We start from the raw sequence: 16927 nt of genomic DNA on the forward strand, positions 1-16927 counted from the left end.
AAACAAACCTGGAACTCAACTGAAGACTGAGTTCTACAGGAGAACTCTTCCTATGGGCCATATTGTCACCTTTTTTGGTCTTTAAACCTTGTCCTGAGAAAGGACCTTTTCTTACCCAGGCTCTGATGCCTCAGCCCACACTGTCACTGGGTTAGCTTCAACTCCCACCCCTGACTCAAGGTTGGCACTCATAGTTCCATCTAGGAGAACTACAATCCTTTCTCACAGAAATTAGCAGATGTGTTTTGGAAATGATTGCTAAGAGGAAGAAGGAAAGAGGAACAGCTTCCCAAAGCATACAAGTCTCAAGAGCTTTTATCAGAGTACCAACTGCTATCTGACTAACCCTAAAATCTCAGTGGCTTAAAACAATGTTATTTCTTGATCATGTGATAACGCCCTGGGTGAGCGGAGGTGAGGAGGGAGGCACACATGCAGGCTTTATTCCAGTCATTTGGGAACTGAGGTTTACTAGTCTGGCAAAAGGTCCATGGCCCCAAAGGAGGTTAAGAATCCCTGATCTAGTGGTTTCTCTAGGGCCTTGTAGGCTTCCATCAGTTCCTTGGCATGTAGTGGGCCGATGAAGGAAGAAACAGTGTGACGAATCACTCCTAAAGTTGGAGGGGAGGTTAAGAAATGACTTACATTACTTCTCTCCTTATCCCATTGACTAGAACTCAGTAATATGGACCCATGTAACTGCAGTGAATGCTGGGAAATGTAGTCTCTCTGGGTGCCCAAGAAGAAAAGGAGATGGGGTTAGCAAACACACATTATCTCTGTTACACTGTCAAGCACACATTTATTGGATTATACCAACCATAATGTAAATACTAAATGATACAATGCTAAATGAGAGAATGACACTACATGCCACAAATACTGTCAATTTGTAAAAACGCAAATACAGGCATACTTTGGCTACTGTAGGTTCAGCTGCAGACTAATACAGTGAATATCATAGTAAAGTGAGTCAAAAGAGTCTCTTGATTTCCCAGGCATATAAAAATATTTACACTATATTGTGGTCCATTAAGTGTCCAACAGTAGAATGTCTAAAAAACTATCTATCTTAATTAAAAAATCTTATATTGCTGGGGCGGCTGGGTGGCTCGGTTGGTTGGATGTCTGACTCTTGGTTTCAGCTTGGGTTGTGACCTCAGGGTTGTGGGATCAAGCCCCGCATCCGGCTCCATGCTCAGAGTGGAGTCTGCTTGAAATTCTTTCCCTTCCCTCTGGCCCTCACCGTGCTCGTGTGTGTTCTCTAAACAAACACATAAATTTTTTGAAAAAATTATTTTATCGTGAAAAATACTATCATCTGAGCTTTTAATGAGTCAGTGGAAGGTCTTGCCTCAATGTCAGTGGCGGCTGACTGGTCAGGGTGCTGGCTGCGGTAATCTCTGAAACTATGATGATGGTGAAGTCTGCCACATCGAAGGACTCTTCCTTTCATGAATGATTTCTCTGTAGCATGGGCTGCAGTTTGATAACACTTTCCCCACAACGGAAGTTCTTTCAAAATCACAGTCAGTCCTCTCAAACACTGCCGCTGCTTTGTCAATGAAATTTATGTGATGTTCTAAATCCTCTGGCATTATTTCAACAACCTTCACAGTGTCTTCACCAGGAGTAGGTTCCATCTCAAGAATCCACCGTCTTGGCTCATCCAAGAGCTCCTCATATGTTCAAGTTTCATCATGAGATCGTGGCAATTCAAATATAATAATGATGAAGAAGCCTCAAACACTGTGAAATTACCAGAATGGGACACAGCCACAAAATGAGCCGGCGCTGTCGTAAGAAATGCGGTGTCGGCAAGGCGTGACGAAGGGAGGTCTGCCTGTACTGGAGAGATGCTGCGTAGTCAACTGTGTTTCACAAGCAGCACATGATACTCTAGCAACGGGAAATTATGGAACACCACGAATGAAACAAGAACAAACACTGGATGGTTCAAGAATACCCAAACCAGACATCTGTTCATGGATGACGCACCTCCTTGCCCTGAAGCTGGTGTGGCAGAACTGTCTGGCCAGAGACAGCTGCAGAGGCCCGGCCTCCGGGTCCACTCTCCGCCCTGCCCTGAGACATGTTACCAGCCTCACTGGTAAGAGAGAGGGAGGGCCAGCACCGGAGCGGGCAGTCACACTGGTCTCCCGTGAGCTGAGAAGAACAAGGCAACGGAGGGCTTTCTGAGTTTGTACTGAGGCTTTTGTAACAACTCCCCTGGTGTTGTTTTCCAAAATTATCTAACTCTAAGGCACATTCTTTTTTCTGAAGTAACTCTTTGGTTTCTAGGTTACTCTTAAATAAGTTGACTGATCGACCTGACGACCCAAGTGTTTAATGTGATCACTGGCATCCAATTCCTTGGATAAGATGGCGGCTCCTACTGCGGAGGGCCAGGCACTTGCCAGTAAAATGAGAAGCCGAGGAGGGCTTATCTCAGGTCACTGTTCCAGACTCTACCACAAACCTGCAGCGGTACGACCCTGAGCCCTAGAAAAGTTAGATGCCAAAAAGGACTTTGAGGTCAGCCAGAGTGAGCTTCTTGACAGATGTGCCAGATCCTGATAGGACCTGTTTGGCCAAAGTTTTCTTCTTCTCTTGGAGGTCTAAGATCTTCTCTTCTACTGTTCCCTCACAAATAAATCTAAAAAAATAAAAATAAAAATAAATAAATAAATAAATAATCAGAAACCCCAAAAAGCATATTTAATGACCTAATCAAACTTGCATTTACGCTTGAGTTTTTACATGAGATTTCTTTCTTAAGTTGTCTTAAGGTTTAGTTAAAAACTCCATGTTTATGAGAGCCAAACAACCTTGACTGAACATGTGCCCATTTAAAATGATGTGGCTCGAATTATTTTTAATTTCTTTCTGAAGCTAAGGTAATTGGGAACGCGCCAAAATAGGCAAACGCTATCCCTATCCAAAAAAAATGCAGAGATCCAGCTGTCCCCCAAAAAGCTCAACCTTGATCAAGTCCGAAGGCCCTAGAGCTTATCAAGTTCCTGCCGTGTGTGCTGGTGTAAGTAGAGTGTCTTATTTCTTGGCGAATTCGTACTGAGGACAGGTTTTACCCCCTGAAGAAACGCCACTATACTCATTCCCTCATTCAGCAAGTACTGATTGCGCATTTGCACTATCGCCAGGCGCTGTGCTGGGTGCAAGGATGGAGATGCATGCAGTCCAGTCTTGTGCTCTCGAAGAGAACACAGGAAGAAAGGCATGAAAATACACAATCACACAAGCTGGAAGTGCTACAGTCATACATCCAGTGTGCGCAGAGTAAAAGGAAACATCTCCAGTGTTCAGGGAAGTCTCTGTTGAAGACCGAGTTCGTAATGTGGGGCCTGTAGGACGAGCAAGGGTTCGCCAGACGCAGCAGAGAGTGGGCGTCCCAGGGAATGGGAATGGAAAAACCACGCCGAGTTTAGAACAGGGTTATGTCAGAGGAAGATCAGGTGGTCCAGTCTGGCCAGGGCAAAAGTCAAAAGGACTCCACCATGTTACAGAGCAATGACAGAAGCTCTGGAGGATGGTGGGTCAGATCATGAGAGGCTCTGCACTTCATGTGAAGAAATTCAGACTTGAAAGAGGGAGATGGCAGTGTGGATAGGAAAGAGGAGATGGTTTTGAGACATTTCAAAAATAAAATGGATGGACTTGGTATGTGAAAAGGGAGGAAAAGGGAGGGACCCCATCTGTGGCTCTAGGATTGGATTCGGGGATCCTATTCATGTAGAGGCAGTCTTCAGAAGCATCGAGAGATTGGAGGCGGTATCTCACTTCAGTCTGTGACATTCTGAGTTCCTGGAACGTGTCATAGTACTTGCTCCAGAGTGAACACTCGGCAGGTATCAGATTTAGAAGCTGAATGAGACAAGTGCACGAGTGAACAGATAATGGATACACACTCGGATTCAGAGCGTCAGCAGGGATTTGAGTATCGAGGTCTGATGCTGTAGGCCTTGGGGATGCAGGTTCAGACTTTTGGACTTCCTGGAGCAGATAGGATTACGAGGGGAGGACCATACAGGGTGAGGTGAGAGCTAAGGACAGGGTAACCAGCAGGATCGCTGTGGAATTCACAGATGATCTGTAACAAGAGCGGTTTCAGTGGAGCAACAGGGGTGAGAGGCTGAGGAATGAATCTGAGAGGTAAGGAAGACAAGACAGTCAGCGACTGCTAATTCTTCAGGAAACCCAGCCCTGAAAAGGAAGGAGAAAAAGGGGTCCGTTGCTAAAATGGATTATTGCATTAACGCTGGTTGTGGTTCTTAAGGGAAAAAGTCCTGAAGAGTGGAACATTCTGTAAAAATCGCTGGCTTGTGCTCTTTGAAAATGTCAATGTCATAAGACACAAAGAAAGACTGACGTATGGTCCCAAATTAAAGGAGACAAAAGAGTCATGACAACTTAATACTACACAGCCTCTAGGATTTTCCTTTGCTGCAAGGGACCTCACTGGGACAGGTGGCAAAACAGAATAGTCCGCAGCTCAGATAACAGCACTCTATCCGTGTTAATGTTCTGATTTGAGCCATTTACTGTGGTTATGTAAGAGAATGTTCTAATTTAAAACCGCACCCTGCAGTATTTAAGGGTAAAGGAGCACCACGGCAGCAACCAACTCTCAAGTGGTCAAGAAAGAAGTCTACATGCACACAGACACGTGCTACAACACACGAGCAGTTTCTGGTATTATTTTTACAAACATGATTTTGGGGGATATTATTCTTTTAAGAACTCTTACATCCTTTTCTGCATGCCCGAAGTTACGTCAACATAAAAGTTAAAAGCAAAAAACTAATAAACAAAAGGTGGGGAGGAGGGTACTTTCCCTAACCCTAACATACAAGCCTTTTCTTCTCTTGCAGGGACCAACCCCAAGGTCACCCCCAAATTGCCTGTGTTCCCTTCTGGACTGTGAATACCAAGGGCGCTGTGACTCAGGAGCATAACTAGTCAAGTGATTGCCAAATATTTTACATTCTGTTAAAACAGGACCCAAGAAAGACTGGCACAAAGGGAGAGCCTGTGAAGGGGCCTAAGCCCCAGCAGGTCTTCACTTACTTGTGCACAACAACATCTTTCTGCTGCCCGACACGGTAAATTCGGTCACAGGCCTGGTCTTCAAGTGATGGATTCCTGTGAAAAGAGAGGCAAGACTCAAAGGGGCTGCCACCCTGGACTCGGTGGTCAAGGGCCCTAGGCAGAGGCGGCCTGCAGCTGTTTCTGGATGGTTCTGCACCTACAAATGGGGTTCACAGTTTTCAAGGGTCAGAAAAAAACCAAATAAACAGAAAGCCCACAGTGAAGAATGCGGGACAGAGACCCATGGGGCCTGGGAGGTCTAAAACAGCTACCATCTGTCCTAAAATATTTACAGAGAGCTTGCAAATCCCTGTCCTTGGCTATGCTGGCCCCAGAAAGGTTAGTGTCAGATACCTTCTTGCCCTCAAATGAGAAACTCAGGTCAGTTTGCCAAGAGAAACTCAGCACCACCACCAGCTGACTTTAAGTAACACAGGTGAACCAATGCTCCAATTCAGTCACTAACCAGTTGGATGAACTTGGGCAAGTCACCTCACTTCAACCCTTTGTACTTGAGATTGCCGCATGGAAATATGATGGCTACCTAATGAGAGGAAACAGCTTTCTCTTTCTTTTTTTCTGTAAAGATTTTATTTATTTGAGAGAGAGAGTGAGAGAGTGAGCGAGCAAAAGCTGGTGGGAGGGGTAAAGGGAGAAGCACTCTCCCTGCACTACGTAGGGAGTCGATGTGGACCTCGATCCCAGGACCCTGAGATCAAAGGCAGATGCTTAACCGACTAAGCCACTCAGGTACCCCGGAACACCTTTTTGATATTCTGGGATTCAACTAAAGAGACTTAATTTCTTTCCTTCTTTACAGATGCTATCAAAACTAAACTAGTTTCTCATCTTATCTCTTTAAAATCTTGGACAACATTCCTCCATTTCAGAAAACAGCATTTCTTTATTTTTTGAAGATTTTAAGTAATCTCCATACCCAACAGGGGGGCTCAAACTCACTACTCTGAGATCAAGAGTCGCACGCTCTACTGACTGAGCCAGCCAGGCGCCCCCAGAAATCAGCATTTAACTCCCACTCTGCTCTCCTCCCTCAAACATATCAGGGAGTCCTAAGACCTAAACACATTCTCCCAGAAGATGGTACTGGGTTGGCCTGAGTGTGCCAATCTGGGCCGCCTGGAAAACCAGACGAATATGCAGCGATCTCTGCTTGGCATAACTGGAAAACCCCAAACTGAGACTAATTAGGACATTTTTCTCCTACCAACACACACACTCATTTATCTTATTTCCAGGAAATTTGCGGTTACGCTCCCAATGTTGATACAACTCATGCAGCCAAGGGCCTTGTGTTAAGCATATTCCTAACATGACTAGAAAATTCCTTCTCCTTTTCCTTTTGGAGTAAAGCTTCTCCTTCTTTTCCAGGGCTGAGATTTCCTTGGATGTCCACAAATGGCGTGAAATATGGTATTCTGAAGAGGTAAAACTGAGTGATGTGGCTCTTAGCCAGGAGAAAAAGACTTCTTCCCAGTTTCCATGGAAACAGATGTAAGATTAACAGTAAGGTAAATGCTATTTTAAGCAGTCATTTGAAGCCTGGCTTGCTCAGGAATTCGGGGCCATCAACAGCCCCACACCCTGTACAGACCAGGAACTGTGCACAGGTGTGCAGCCGAGGCAATGGCCCAATACAAAAAGGGCAGCCTCTCCATAAGAAGTCAGCAACCCCCCTGCCCCCACCCAGCTATGCTAAGACAAGGCAAGATAAATCCAGAGTCATTACCAGTGCATGTCCAGAAGAAAAAGGTGGTTTCCTCCAGTCAGGTTTAGACCCACACCTCCAGCCGAGAGAGATATTAGCATAACCTTCAAAAGAAAGCATGGCATTCCCTTTACACAGATCTGATCTAATACACCTCTCCCTCTGTCTCTGGTTCAAATCCAAGATCAATACAGATAAGTACCACGTTCCTATCAAATTTCCCTCTGCTGTCAAAAAAACCTCTTAGAGATGCACTCCCCTCACCCTGAAGAAAACTGTTCACTTCTGATGTTTTTGTGACTCAACCTCAAAACATGAATTGCACGCCTGCCAAAATACACAAACGCTGCAATTCAGAGCATGGGGGGTGCCTGGCTCAAGGCACTTTCATGGAACTTTCCATTAATCAGATTCTGTCCACTCCCACGGTTTCTGCACCCTCCACCCTCCTGCCGCTGCTGCCCTTCCTGCCTCCCCAGGCCACCAGTGCTTTCCACGTTCCCTCTGTCCCTCAGATCTCCCCACACTTCCTTGTATCCAACTCCCACCTACCCTTCAAGGCTGGCCTCGTCCACAGAGATCGCTTGAGCCAACGAGCTCTGCTCTTCCTCTGCTTTTAGCCCTGGTATTTTATTTTCTTTCAAGTACCTGTATACTTCGATACGTACCCCAGTAAATGTCTAATAAATTAAAAGTACGGGGAAGGATCAAGGCAACAAATGTGTTTACACTGCAGTTCTCGCCACGTAACTGAGAACAAGGTGCTCTCTGTGCTCTCTGACAGAGCTCTGGTGTGACCAGCTCATACCTGGGGACCCCTGGAGCTGTTAAAGGCCTCCACCAAGTCCATCCTCTGTTTGGGGCTGACAGAACCATCAATGGTGGCGTAAGTCAGGCCGTGCCTCTGAAGGTGCCTCGCTACGACCTGCAGCATGCTGGTCCACTGGGAGACCACGACACTGGAAGGAAGGAGAACACAACATCAGCACGCTGCCCACCCCCCACCCCGAAGAGATGAAACAAATTCATCAGCAGGGTCTCAACGCCCCTGTTACTCAGTCATCAAATGTGGATCCAGAAAGGCCTTCTGTCCCCTGCGGGGCAAAGGCACATGTTTAGGTCACATCTCAAGGTGAGGATGCTTCCAGTTGTTTCCAGATCCAGGTTGTCATTTGTCTCATGCTAGATGAGATCAGAATACAGTGGTGGTCAGCCTAATCTAAGGGCTGCAGCTTCCTATCACCTGGAGACCTGTGGTCCTGCAGGGAAGGGATGCACGGGCCGCCCTCCCTTCACCAGCCCCTGTAAGCTACTGGCACGTCTCTACCCTCACACCTTGTGCTGTGTTTCAATTAGGGTGGTAAGTTTTAAAAATCAAAATACTCCACATATACAAATGCAGATCCCTAACACACATGTGAGGCTAACAATGAATGGATCCATGCACCCAGCTCGAGGACATTCCCAGACCTCGGGGCTCCCTGCTGACCACACACCTCACCCTGCCTTTTGCACCTGTCACTCCCCTGCTTTTCTTTGGGGGTTTCGCTACTTTTAAACACTTCTCCAGATGCTTCGCTCACTCTGATCCTCTAGGGACTTCCTTCTCAATCAGTGCCACAAGTAATTTAACTAGTAATCATAGAGAATGTGTGCTGTAACCTCAGTGCTTTCTGCTGAGGAGGAGTCAAGGTTCTGGATTTATAAAAAGCTGAGATTCAGAACTATCAGCAATATCAGAGTTTCTGGACTCATCACAAATAATAACTTGGATAATAAAATAACATTTACCTCTTCTGGGACCCTGAATTTCCTCGGATTGCCTCCAATTCCACCAACAGAGATGTAATCTGGGAAATGTTATTCAGTATACGTTAAGTTGCAGCAAATTCGCTTTTCTCCAGCATCCCTCACCTGAACTTCTGAATGGCCTGCCTCTGGTCTGACCCCACTCTAGGCCACTCCCCTCTCTGCAGCCCAAGGACTGTTTCTAAAATGCCAGTCTGTCACTTTCCTCCCCTCCCGCAGGGCCTCCCCACCGAGGACCGAACCCAAGCTCCTGATAAAGACCTACCAGCTCAGCCCCTCCTCTAATGATGCTCCTGTTATACCAGAGTTCCTCCTCTGCTAAGCCATGCTTTGTCTCATCTTTGTCCACTCTGTTCCCTCTGCCTGGAAAAGCCTTCCATGTCAGATCAACATCACTTCTTAGGGGTCCTCACTAATCCCAAAATAGGGTTAGGTGCCCACTGCCTCCCTGCTACTAGGGCTCCCTTTGTTTCTAGCACTGCCTTTTCCACGCTACCCACTGTGTCTTAATCATCTCTTGCCCTCATGGCCTGAGGTGCTGCAAGGAAGCCGAGCAACAGAGGACTGGTTCATTTTGGTTCATTCTCCTAGCGGCCAGCACGGAGCCAGAGCAGAGAAGGTACTCTCCTAACATTTGCAGGAAGAGAAAATCCAAGAGCTTTACCCAGTTTAGGGCCCACTCCAAAGGCTGTTAAAGAAGCGAACCACCCACCAGTCTGAGCGACACTTGCTAAGGTTTCCCCCAAAGGCTCTCCGGGTATTTATCAAACCCCCTCAGAGCCCATCTGAGTCCACAGGGAGCGGTCGGTAAGAACCGTGCACATGAGCATGAGTTGGGAAAGCAGCTGGATTCACCCCTCCCAGCTGCTAATGCAAAGGACCTTTTGAAAGCCTCTAGGGTCCCTGGAGTTTGTCCCTGGGATGGTGGAGGAAGAAGAAAATGACCAGGAATCAGGAGATAAAGAGAGCTCTTCTGCTGTACTCCTTCGGGGCTCCTGGTGAAGAGCGTGAACGCCTCATCACGGAAACGAGGGGCCACCCCAGATGAACTCTGAGGCACCCTCAGCGCTTATCTTGTACTGCCCTTGTTTGGGTGCTCACCTCTAAAGGCCCCTACTACCCACAAGGCTGCCTTCCGATCTCAAAAAATGTGCTGGACAGGAAGTGAGGACAACACTGGACCATTCTGAATTCATAGGAAGAAAGCAGGTACGTGAGGTGCCCGGCATCTTGGCGACTTGAGGTTGTGGTAAGGGCTTGGACCGCCTCATAAAAAAGCTAGTGATAGGTATTTTGAGAAAACATCAGTGGGAGAACTGAACTCACGGTCCATGAGCAGGGGTCCAACTCCAGGAACATTCTACATGAGGTTAGGTGTGTGCTGCCAAAACTCCCTTCCCTGAGTAAAACAACCTTAAATGGTTTGAACTACTATTAAGGGGCTCCCATTAAAACACCCTGTGAATAAATACTACCCAAGTATTAGATGAAGCACACAAATTATGAAGACTCGGAGTTTTAACCCAGTATTTACTCTGAAGGTGCTAACGACAGGAAGTTTGTCCACATACGGTATCCTTCCTGTGTTTCTCTCAGTTACTAGTGGTAAAGACCTCAGTAGATATTGTGAAAGTTTAATTAAAAGTAATTCTTAAGTAACACCATTCCCTTGGCAGTGACCTCATTTCTAGTTATATTAAAAAAAAGAACCACTTGGGGCGCCTGGGTGGCTCAGTGGGTTAAAGCCTCTGACTTCAGCTCAGGTCATGATCTCAGGATCCTGGGATCGAGCCCCAAATCAGGCTCTCTGCTCGGTGGGAAGCCTGCTTCCCCCTCCGTCTCTCTGCCTGCTTGTGATCTCTGTCAAATAAATAAATAAAATCTTAAAAAAAACAAAACAAAACCAAAAAAAAAGCCTTTGAAGAGAAGCTGAGGCTGGGAATGGCAGCTTCAGACAGCAGTCGAGAGAGAGCCTCGCCCCACTCTCAGGATACGCAGACTAATGGTGTATACTCCAAACCAGCCAACAGAAAGGCAGCCCTCAAGTTACAGCACATCTCAGCCTCCCTCTACTACAATGCTTCAGCCTCGAAAAGCTTTAATGAAAATAGAACAAAATGACTAATGGAGATAGAAGGCAATTTAGGAAATAATACTCACAGATGGATGCCTTTCAACAAGTCTAAGCAATTGGTGCTCAGATGTATTACACAGTCTCTGGGGTCAAGCCTTTGTTGTTTTCCTTTAAAGCTTTCCCGCAACAAATTGCTCACTCACTGAGGCCCTGTCACTGGTGTAAACCTGATAGGCAACCTTCCCAGTGATCCATGACAGAAAATGTGCCTTGCTGCCGGGGCTGGCCCAAATCACTCTCTGAGAGCCCACGAGGTAATAAAACTTGTTATACTTGTGAAATAAAATAAGAACTTAAGACTGGAGGGGCAACTGGACCAGCTCACATCTAATAGTTCTAGCCTCGCCATTCAATGGCTGTGCACACTTGGACAAACGTGTCGCTCTCACAAATGGAAAAAATGTGTGAGAAAATCCATGTTTTTCTATCAGAATGGAGGTGACAAAAGTACCTTGCTGCTCGCCCTTGTGTTCTCAAAAAGCTCTGCCTTGAACTGTTCACCGTTAAGGGAAATGATGGGAGATGCCTCCCTGTCACAGAGTTCAGACAATGTCATGGCACTGAGCTGCTCTTCCAGAGAAAGGGCGAGGTCCTCGCTTTTCAGTTCTGCTGGGTCCAGGGCCTGAGGAGAATACAGGAAGGGGACAGGGTGGGGGGTGCAGATGGACAGTTGAGGAAGCAAGCCATATTATTTGCCAACGAAGTGAGGACTGTTTAACATTTCACACAGCAAAATGTCTTGTAATTTATCACTGGTATTTCCTCAGAGAAACCCTGATTAAAATGTAATCTTGCAAGTTTTTCACAAGATGAAAGATAAATCAAATGATGGAACTTCTTAGAGATTTGCCAGACAGATTACATGATCATTCTGTTTTCCCAGCTAAAGCAGTATAGTTAATTAAGCTATTGATAATCAAAACACATTACCACAGCTCCTCTGAAAGAGTAACAGACTCATCTTAATTATGGATGTGCCTCTAGCCAATGTTAAGGCAACTTTTCCAACTGTATTTTTTCCAACTTGAGTTTTCATGACTAGCCTTAAAAGCCCCTGTGCTGCCTGAAGGCAGAAAAAACTAGTAGCTAAACTGGCTTTATGACATCCTAAAATACCAAAGTATCCATGAATGGTTTAGCAATGACATTTTCCATTCTAAAATTAAGTTTATTTACAAAAACAAAACCAATACAAGCTGTTCTCAACACTATGAGAATAATCTCAAGATCAATAAAAACTAATATAAAGTAAAATAAAGAAGCTTCCACTTCTCTGTCCCACCAGAAAAACAGAAACACCCCAAAATGCCATTCCCCTTGATCCAGCAGGCTGGACCCCAGTTACAGAGGCCTGAAACGGACCTCTCTGGCAGCCGCTGCGGAGGGGAGCACACGAAGAGCTCTTCTTACCGACTTCAGCAGAGACAGGTGACAGCAACACTGGCGAAGTCTCAGCAACTGGGTCAACAGTACGTGGGGGGTGCTGGATCTTGGCAAGCTTGCCGCCACCTGGGGCCCAGGCCCAGTGGATGCAAACTCCTGGGCCACTTCCAAGAAGGGACACAAAGCACATGGAACAGGACAGGGTTTACAACGGAAAAGCGGGGAAGAATCACAAACTGAAGGAGGCTGTTTTGAACTTCTCTGATCTGCGATTCAGTAACAGAGCTATAACTGACCTCTCTACCAAGGAAGCCACACAAAATACTGGTTTTCTTTATGGACCTAGGTGCATTATAATCACGTGGATTTCAAGAGTAACTTTAAAAAAGTTAGATCAGCAGGTCTGGCGATAGCAGATCGGCTTATTTAGCTTTGGTCTGAGTTCCTAGCTAAGGTCAAGTCTCTGATACCAGGCATTCATAATGTCCTGCAGCCGTGATTTTTACCAGATCTAAATCCACATCTCTGTTACTTGTGTGTACTTATGAGTGTCCCACCGCTTACCTTTACTGAATGGATTATCAGGGCTTCTTCCAGACTGGCTGCCCCCACCTTCCTGCCCTCTTAGATAGGATCGCAGAGCTGACCTGCCTCAGATCGAAAGAGAAAAGGCACATGGAATGTTTGCTAAGACCAAAGAGGTTTACTAGTGGTCACTGCTTAACCATGCTTGAAGCAGGATCTTGACTAAGACTTGTTAAATAAAGTCAGGCTCGTGGCAAGCACTGGCAAAGGTAATGAAAATTAATTATTTTAAAAGCCAAATCATTTTTTAAAATAAGTGTCAATAAACACATTAATATTATAAATATTATGTCTGATGATAGTTATTAATTTATAACATATTATAATGTTAATATTAATTAGTATTGGTTTATATTTATCAATAAATACAATAATATTACATCAGGTATACAAGGAGAAAATAAAATTCACATTGGAAATGAAAGGCATCAAGCAGGAAAGGGTAAATCTGGAATTTTGGGAAGGACAAGAGGTTTAGAGAAAGTACAAAGAACACATGACAAGAAGGATTACAGAGCAGTTTGTTGTTTTTAAGTTCCAATGAGATGCTGAGTAACAGGTCGAAGGTCAAAGAGACGTTCTTTCCCAACATAGCCCCACAGAACCAGACACACCTGGTGTAGAGAGACCACACTGTTTGGCTTCTACGCAAGGAAGCCAATGAAGAACAGGTTCAGTGTGTATACAAGACAAAGGTAAGCCAGGGAACAGGTGAAGGGAGAGAAAGGGAGATTTAAAAACCAAAACAAACAGAAAAAGGAAGGTAGACATCCAAGTTATCAACAACACTATAAATGCAGTCTGAAGACAGTGGACCCTTAACTCACACCCAAGCAAGGACAGGAATCACACAACAATAAATGTGAAGTACTTCCTCTATGCACACACCTTGATCTTGCCAAAAGGACACTGTAAACATTCTCTTCATCTTCAGAAAGCTTTAAATGGTGCACTTGAAATTTACGTTGGGGCAGCATCACCTGGAGGAGAAGAATTCAGCTACAGAAGTCCGACAAATGACCTGGGCATTACAGAGTACATTCCCCATGGCGGACCCTGGAAACCTAGTCAAGCCCTAGGTAGCTCTCTCACCTGCCCTAAAAACAGGATGACTATGATACATGACCACTGAGGCCCCCTCACAGAGAGACGGGACACTCAGAGGCTCCGGAGCAAAGCAGATGGCTGTTCAAGCCAAGGCAAGGACAGGGCAGCCTCCTTCCCTGGCCTACCCCAGGGACAGGGACAAACAAGATTACCAAGGGCTGGCCAGTGGAGTCCAGCTGGTCTTTTGTTCTCCTCAGCAAAAGGCTCTTGGTTAAAATACTTAACCGTTCTCCTCCTTTCTTTGAACCATTGTCAACCTGGCTCTTCCACAGTCGGAAATCATCAAATGGAGAACAACGGAGAAATCTTTTTTTGTTAAGGAATAAGAGGGACAGTAGGAAAAAAGAATTAGCGAATGGTTTAAGGAGTAAATAAGGGTCCAAGGAAACACACAAGATGAGAAACAAATCCAATTTTCTGTTATATCTGTCATCCAATCATTTTTTAATAGTGAATTTCATACTAAAGCTCTGCAAGACACATCAAAAGAATCTAAGTTGATAACAAAACCACATTATAAAATGTGAATTTTCCTATTAACAATATCTGTATCATCACAAAAGGACATACAACCAATAGCTGGAATTTATTCCTAAAGCTTCAAAGGCCAGCAAAGAAATTCTATATTCTCTTATGGGCTGACTTGAATAAAAGCAAGGGCTTTAAAATCAGCATTCTTTTCAGTTTGCTTCGAATAAATAGCAGGCCTGACCCTAGGCCATACATTTTAAAACAGAAAAAGCCCAAAACATTCACTGGTCTGAAGAAAGAGGGCTTCTGTTTCCTTTTAATCCATCCTATATTTTTCCATATATAGGGCCTGGATAGAATCTTAGTCCTGCATCTGCCAGGCCATCAGCTGATTATCTTCTCGTAATATGAATTCATTTGCCCTTTAAAGGTCGAGAAGCTTGCCATCCCCTACGTGAGATAATCTGGCATGTTCTGGAGCATTATTGTGAGATATGCAATAATGACCAAGGGTTAACTGACTGGTTCGCATTTACATAATCCCGAGGAGTTTTACTCACTTCAGCAGTGAATACATGTCCAACAAGGTGTTCTGAATGGGGGTTCCAGTGACAGCCCAACGGGCCTGAGCCTGGAGCCTGCACACAGCCATGGAAGTCTGAACTCGCGGATTCTTCACACAGTGAGCTTCATCTAGTATGATTCGAGCCCAGACTATTCGAAGCAAAGGTGTTTTTGCAGTATCCTGGAAGAAACCCAAGTGACATCATCAACAGTATGGAAAAATGTACATGTCTTCAAGGAGAGGAGGGGGAACAATGAACGAGTAGTGAGGGTTCACTCTCGCCATCCAGTTTGGGGGCTCAGATTGGGTATACTGAAATGAGAATTAAGCTGAAGAAACCAAAAGGGGAGACTCTCAGTAGGTAGAAATAAACAAGTTGACCCAAGGGCTCCAATCCTTGAGTTTAAGAGGCTTGAGAATAGGGGTACCTGGGTGGCACAGTCAGTTAAGCCTTCAACTCTTGGTTTTGGCTCAGGTTGTGATCTCAGGGTTATAAAATTGAGCCCCACATCAGGAGTCTGCTTGAAATTCTCTTTCTCTGTCTGCCCCTTGTGCTCGCTCTCTTTCTCCCTCTCTCTTTCAAATAAACAAATCTTCAATTTAAAATAAGATGCCTGGGGCTCCTGGGTCGCCCAGTGGGGTAAAGCCTCTGCCTTCGGCTCAGCTGGGCTCATGATCTTAGGGTCCTGGAATCGAGCCCCGCTTAGGGCTTTCTGCTCAGCAGGGGGCCTGCTTCCCTCTCTCTCTGTCTGCCTCTCTGCCTACTTGTGATCTCTGTCAAATAAGTAAATAAAATCTTTAAAAAAAAAAAAAACTCAAGAGTAAAAATCTTTTAACTTGAGTTTTCAAGTTATAACTCTGAAGTGAGCAACAGCTGTGGGTCAGGACTGCACTAGGTGTCGAGCCTGGAAATTCACCCATTTGAATAAAATATTTACTAAACTGACAAAAAAGTCACTATAAAAAAATTCACTGCCAAGTCTACTTTATAACGTAGGGTATGAAATCAGCCATAAAGGACGGTTCCTAGCCTTAAGGAGTTCACAATGGAGCGGGAAGAAAAACAAGCAGAAAGATTAATCACAGGCGATGTTTATGTACGAAGTCCCACTGGATAACCCAGTAGATCCTGGACGACTCTCGTCAGCGTGGGTCACTGCCGTATCCCTAACACCTGAAGCAGCAGCTGGCTCATAGCGGATATTCAGTATCCGCTGAATGTGTGGAGGGCGAGGACATAAATAAGCTCAAGGTGCTAAGAGAGGCATTTAAACAAAGGATTAAAGGATTCTTGAAGGTGAAAAAAACAAACCAAATTAACCTGGAAAAGGCATGGAGGCAAAGCATTCCATTCAGAGAGAAGGAAAAGGCACAGAAGCCATGACAGAGCAGGGCAGACACACATCCGGGGGTACTGAGCATGCGGGGCCGCAGGGAGGGCTGGGCCGTAGGAGATGAGGGACGCCCAAGCAGGGCAAGGTCATCAAAAGCCTCATACACCATGTACAGGAACTAGGGTCTTATCCTGAAAGCCGTGAGGAACCACTAAGGGATGGGAATAGTTCATTATCAACCAGAAGTCAGAGTTGCTGTGCTGAAGAAGCATTCTAGAGACTTCCGCAAATATGGAGATCAGACAAAAAATAAGAACGTGCAAAAGATTTGTTCTGGGGGGCGCCTGGGTGGCTCAGTGGGTTAAGCCGCTGCCTTCGGCTCAGGTCATGATCTCAGGGTCCTGGGATCGAGTCCTGCATCGGGCTCTCTGCTCAGCAGGGAGCCTGCTTCCTTCTCTCTCTCTCTCTCTGCCTGCCTCTCAGTGTACTTGTAATTTCTCTCTGTCAAATAAATAAATAAAATCTTTAAAAAAAAAAAAAAAAAGATTTGTTCTGGGAACAGTGCTGTATTTTCAGGAGAAAAACGCCCCATAGTAACTACGCAAAAAAGCCTCCACGCTGAGTAACTGAGAGGACCCTGGGCGTCCTTGGGAACAATCAGACAATCAGGGTTTTGGCCTGGTTATCATTTAGCCTCAGGCCCCTTT

The 16927-nt window shown here is 45.4% G+C and overlaps 1 protein-coding gene across 6 annotated transcripts in view; it reads right to left on the minus strand.

Annotated features, from left to right (window-relative positions):
* Positions 1-1226: 1226 nt before the first annotated feature.
* TTF2 (transcription termination factor 2) overlaps positions 1227-16927 on the minus strand; it is a 41570-nt gene continuing 25869 nt past the window's right edge. Inside the window, exons 13-23 of one of the 6 annotated variants that reach the window (XM_032360678.1) lie at positions 14882-15066; positions 14003-14156; positions 13632-13723; positions 12723-12805; positions 12186-12322; positions 11227-11397; positions 8624-8682; positions 7641-7791; positions 6854-6936; positions 5086-5160; positions 1227-2656 (exon numbers count right to left, since the gene is read on the minus strand). In XM_032360678.1, the coding sequence (XP_032216569.1) occupies positions 2512-2656; positions 5086-5160; positions 6854-6936; positions 7641-7791; positions 8624-8682; positions 11227-11397; positions 12186-12322; positions 12723-12805; positions 13632-13723; positions 14003-14156; positions 14882-15066 (1335 nt within the window). In that variant the 3' untranslated portion in view covers positions 1227-2511. Of the gene's footprint in view, positions 2657-5085; positions 5161-6853; positions 6937-7640; positions 7792-8623; positions 8683-11226; positions 11398-12185; positions 12323-12722; positions 12806-13631; positions 13724-14002; positions 14157-14881; positions 15067-16927 lie in introns of those variants that run through there. The other 5 variants (XR_004289721.1, XM_032360681.1, XR_004289722.1 and 2 more) reach the window with 5 other exon arrangements.

This window comes from Mustela erminea, chromosome 10 (assembly GCF_009829155.1).
Source record: "Mustela erminea isolate mMusErm1 chromosome 10, mMusErm1.Pri, whole genome shotgun sequence".
NCBI lineage: Eukaryota > Metazoa > Chordata > Mammalia > Carnivora > Mustelidae > Mustela > Mustela erminea.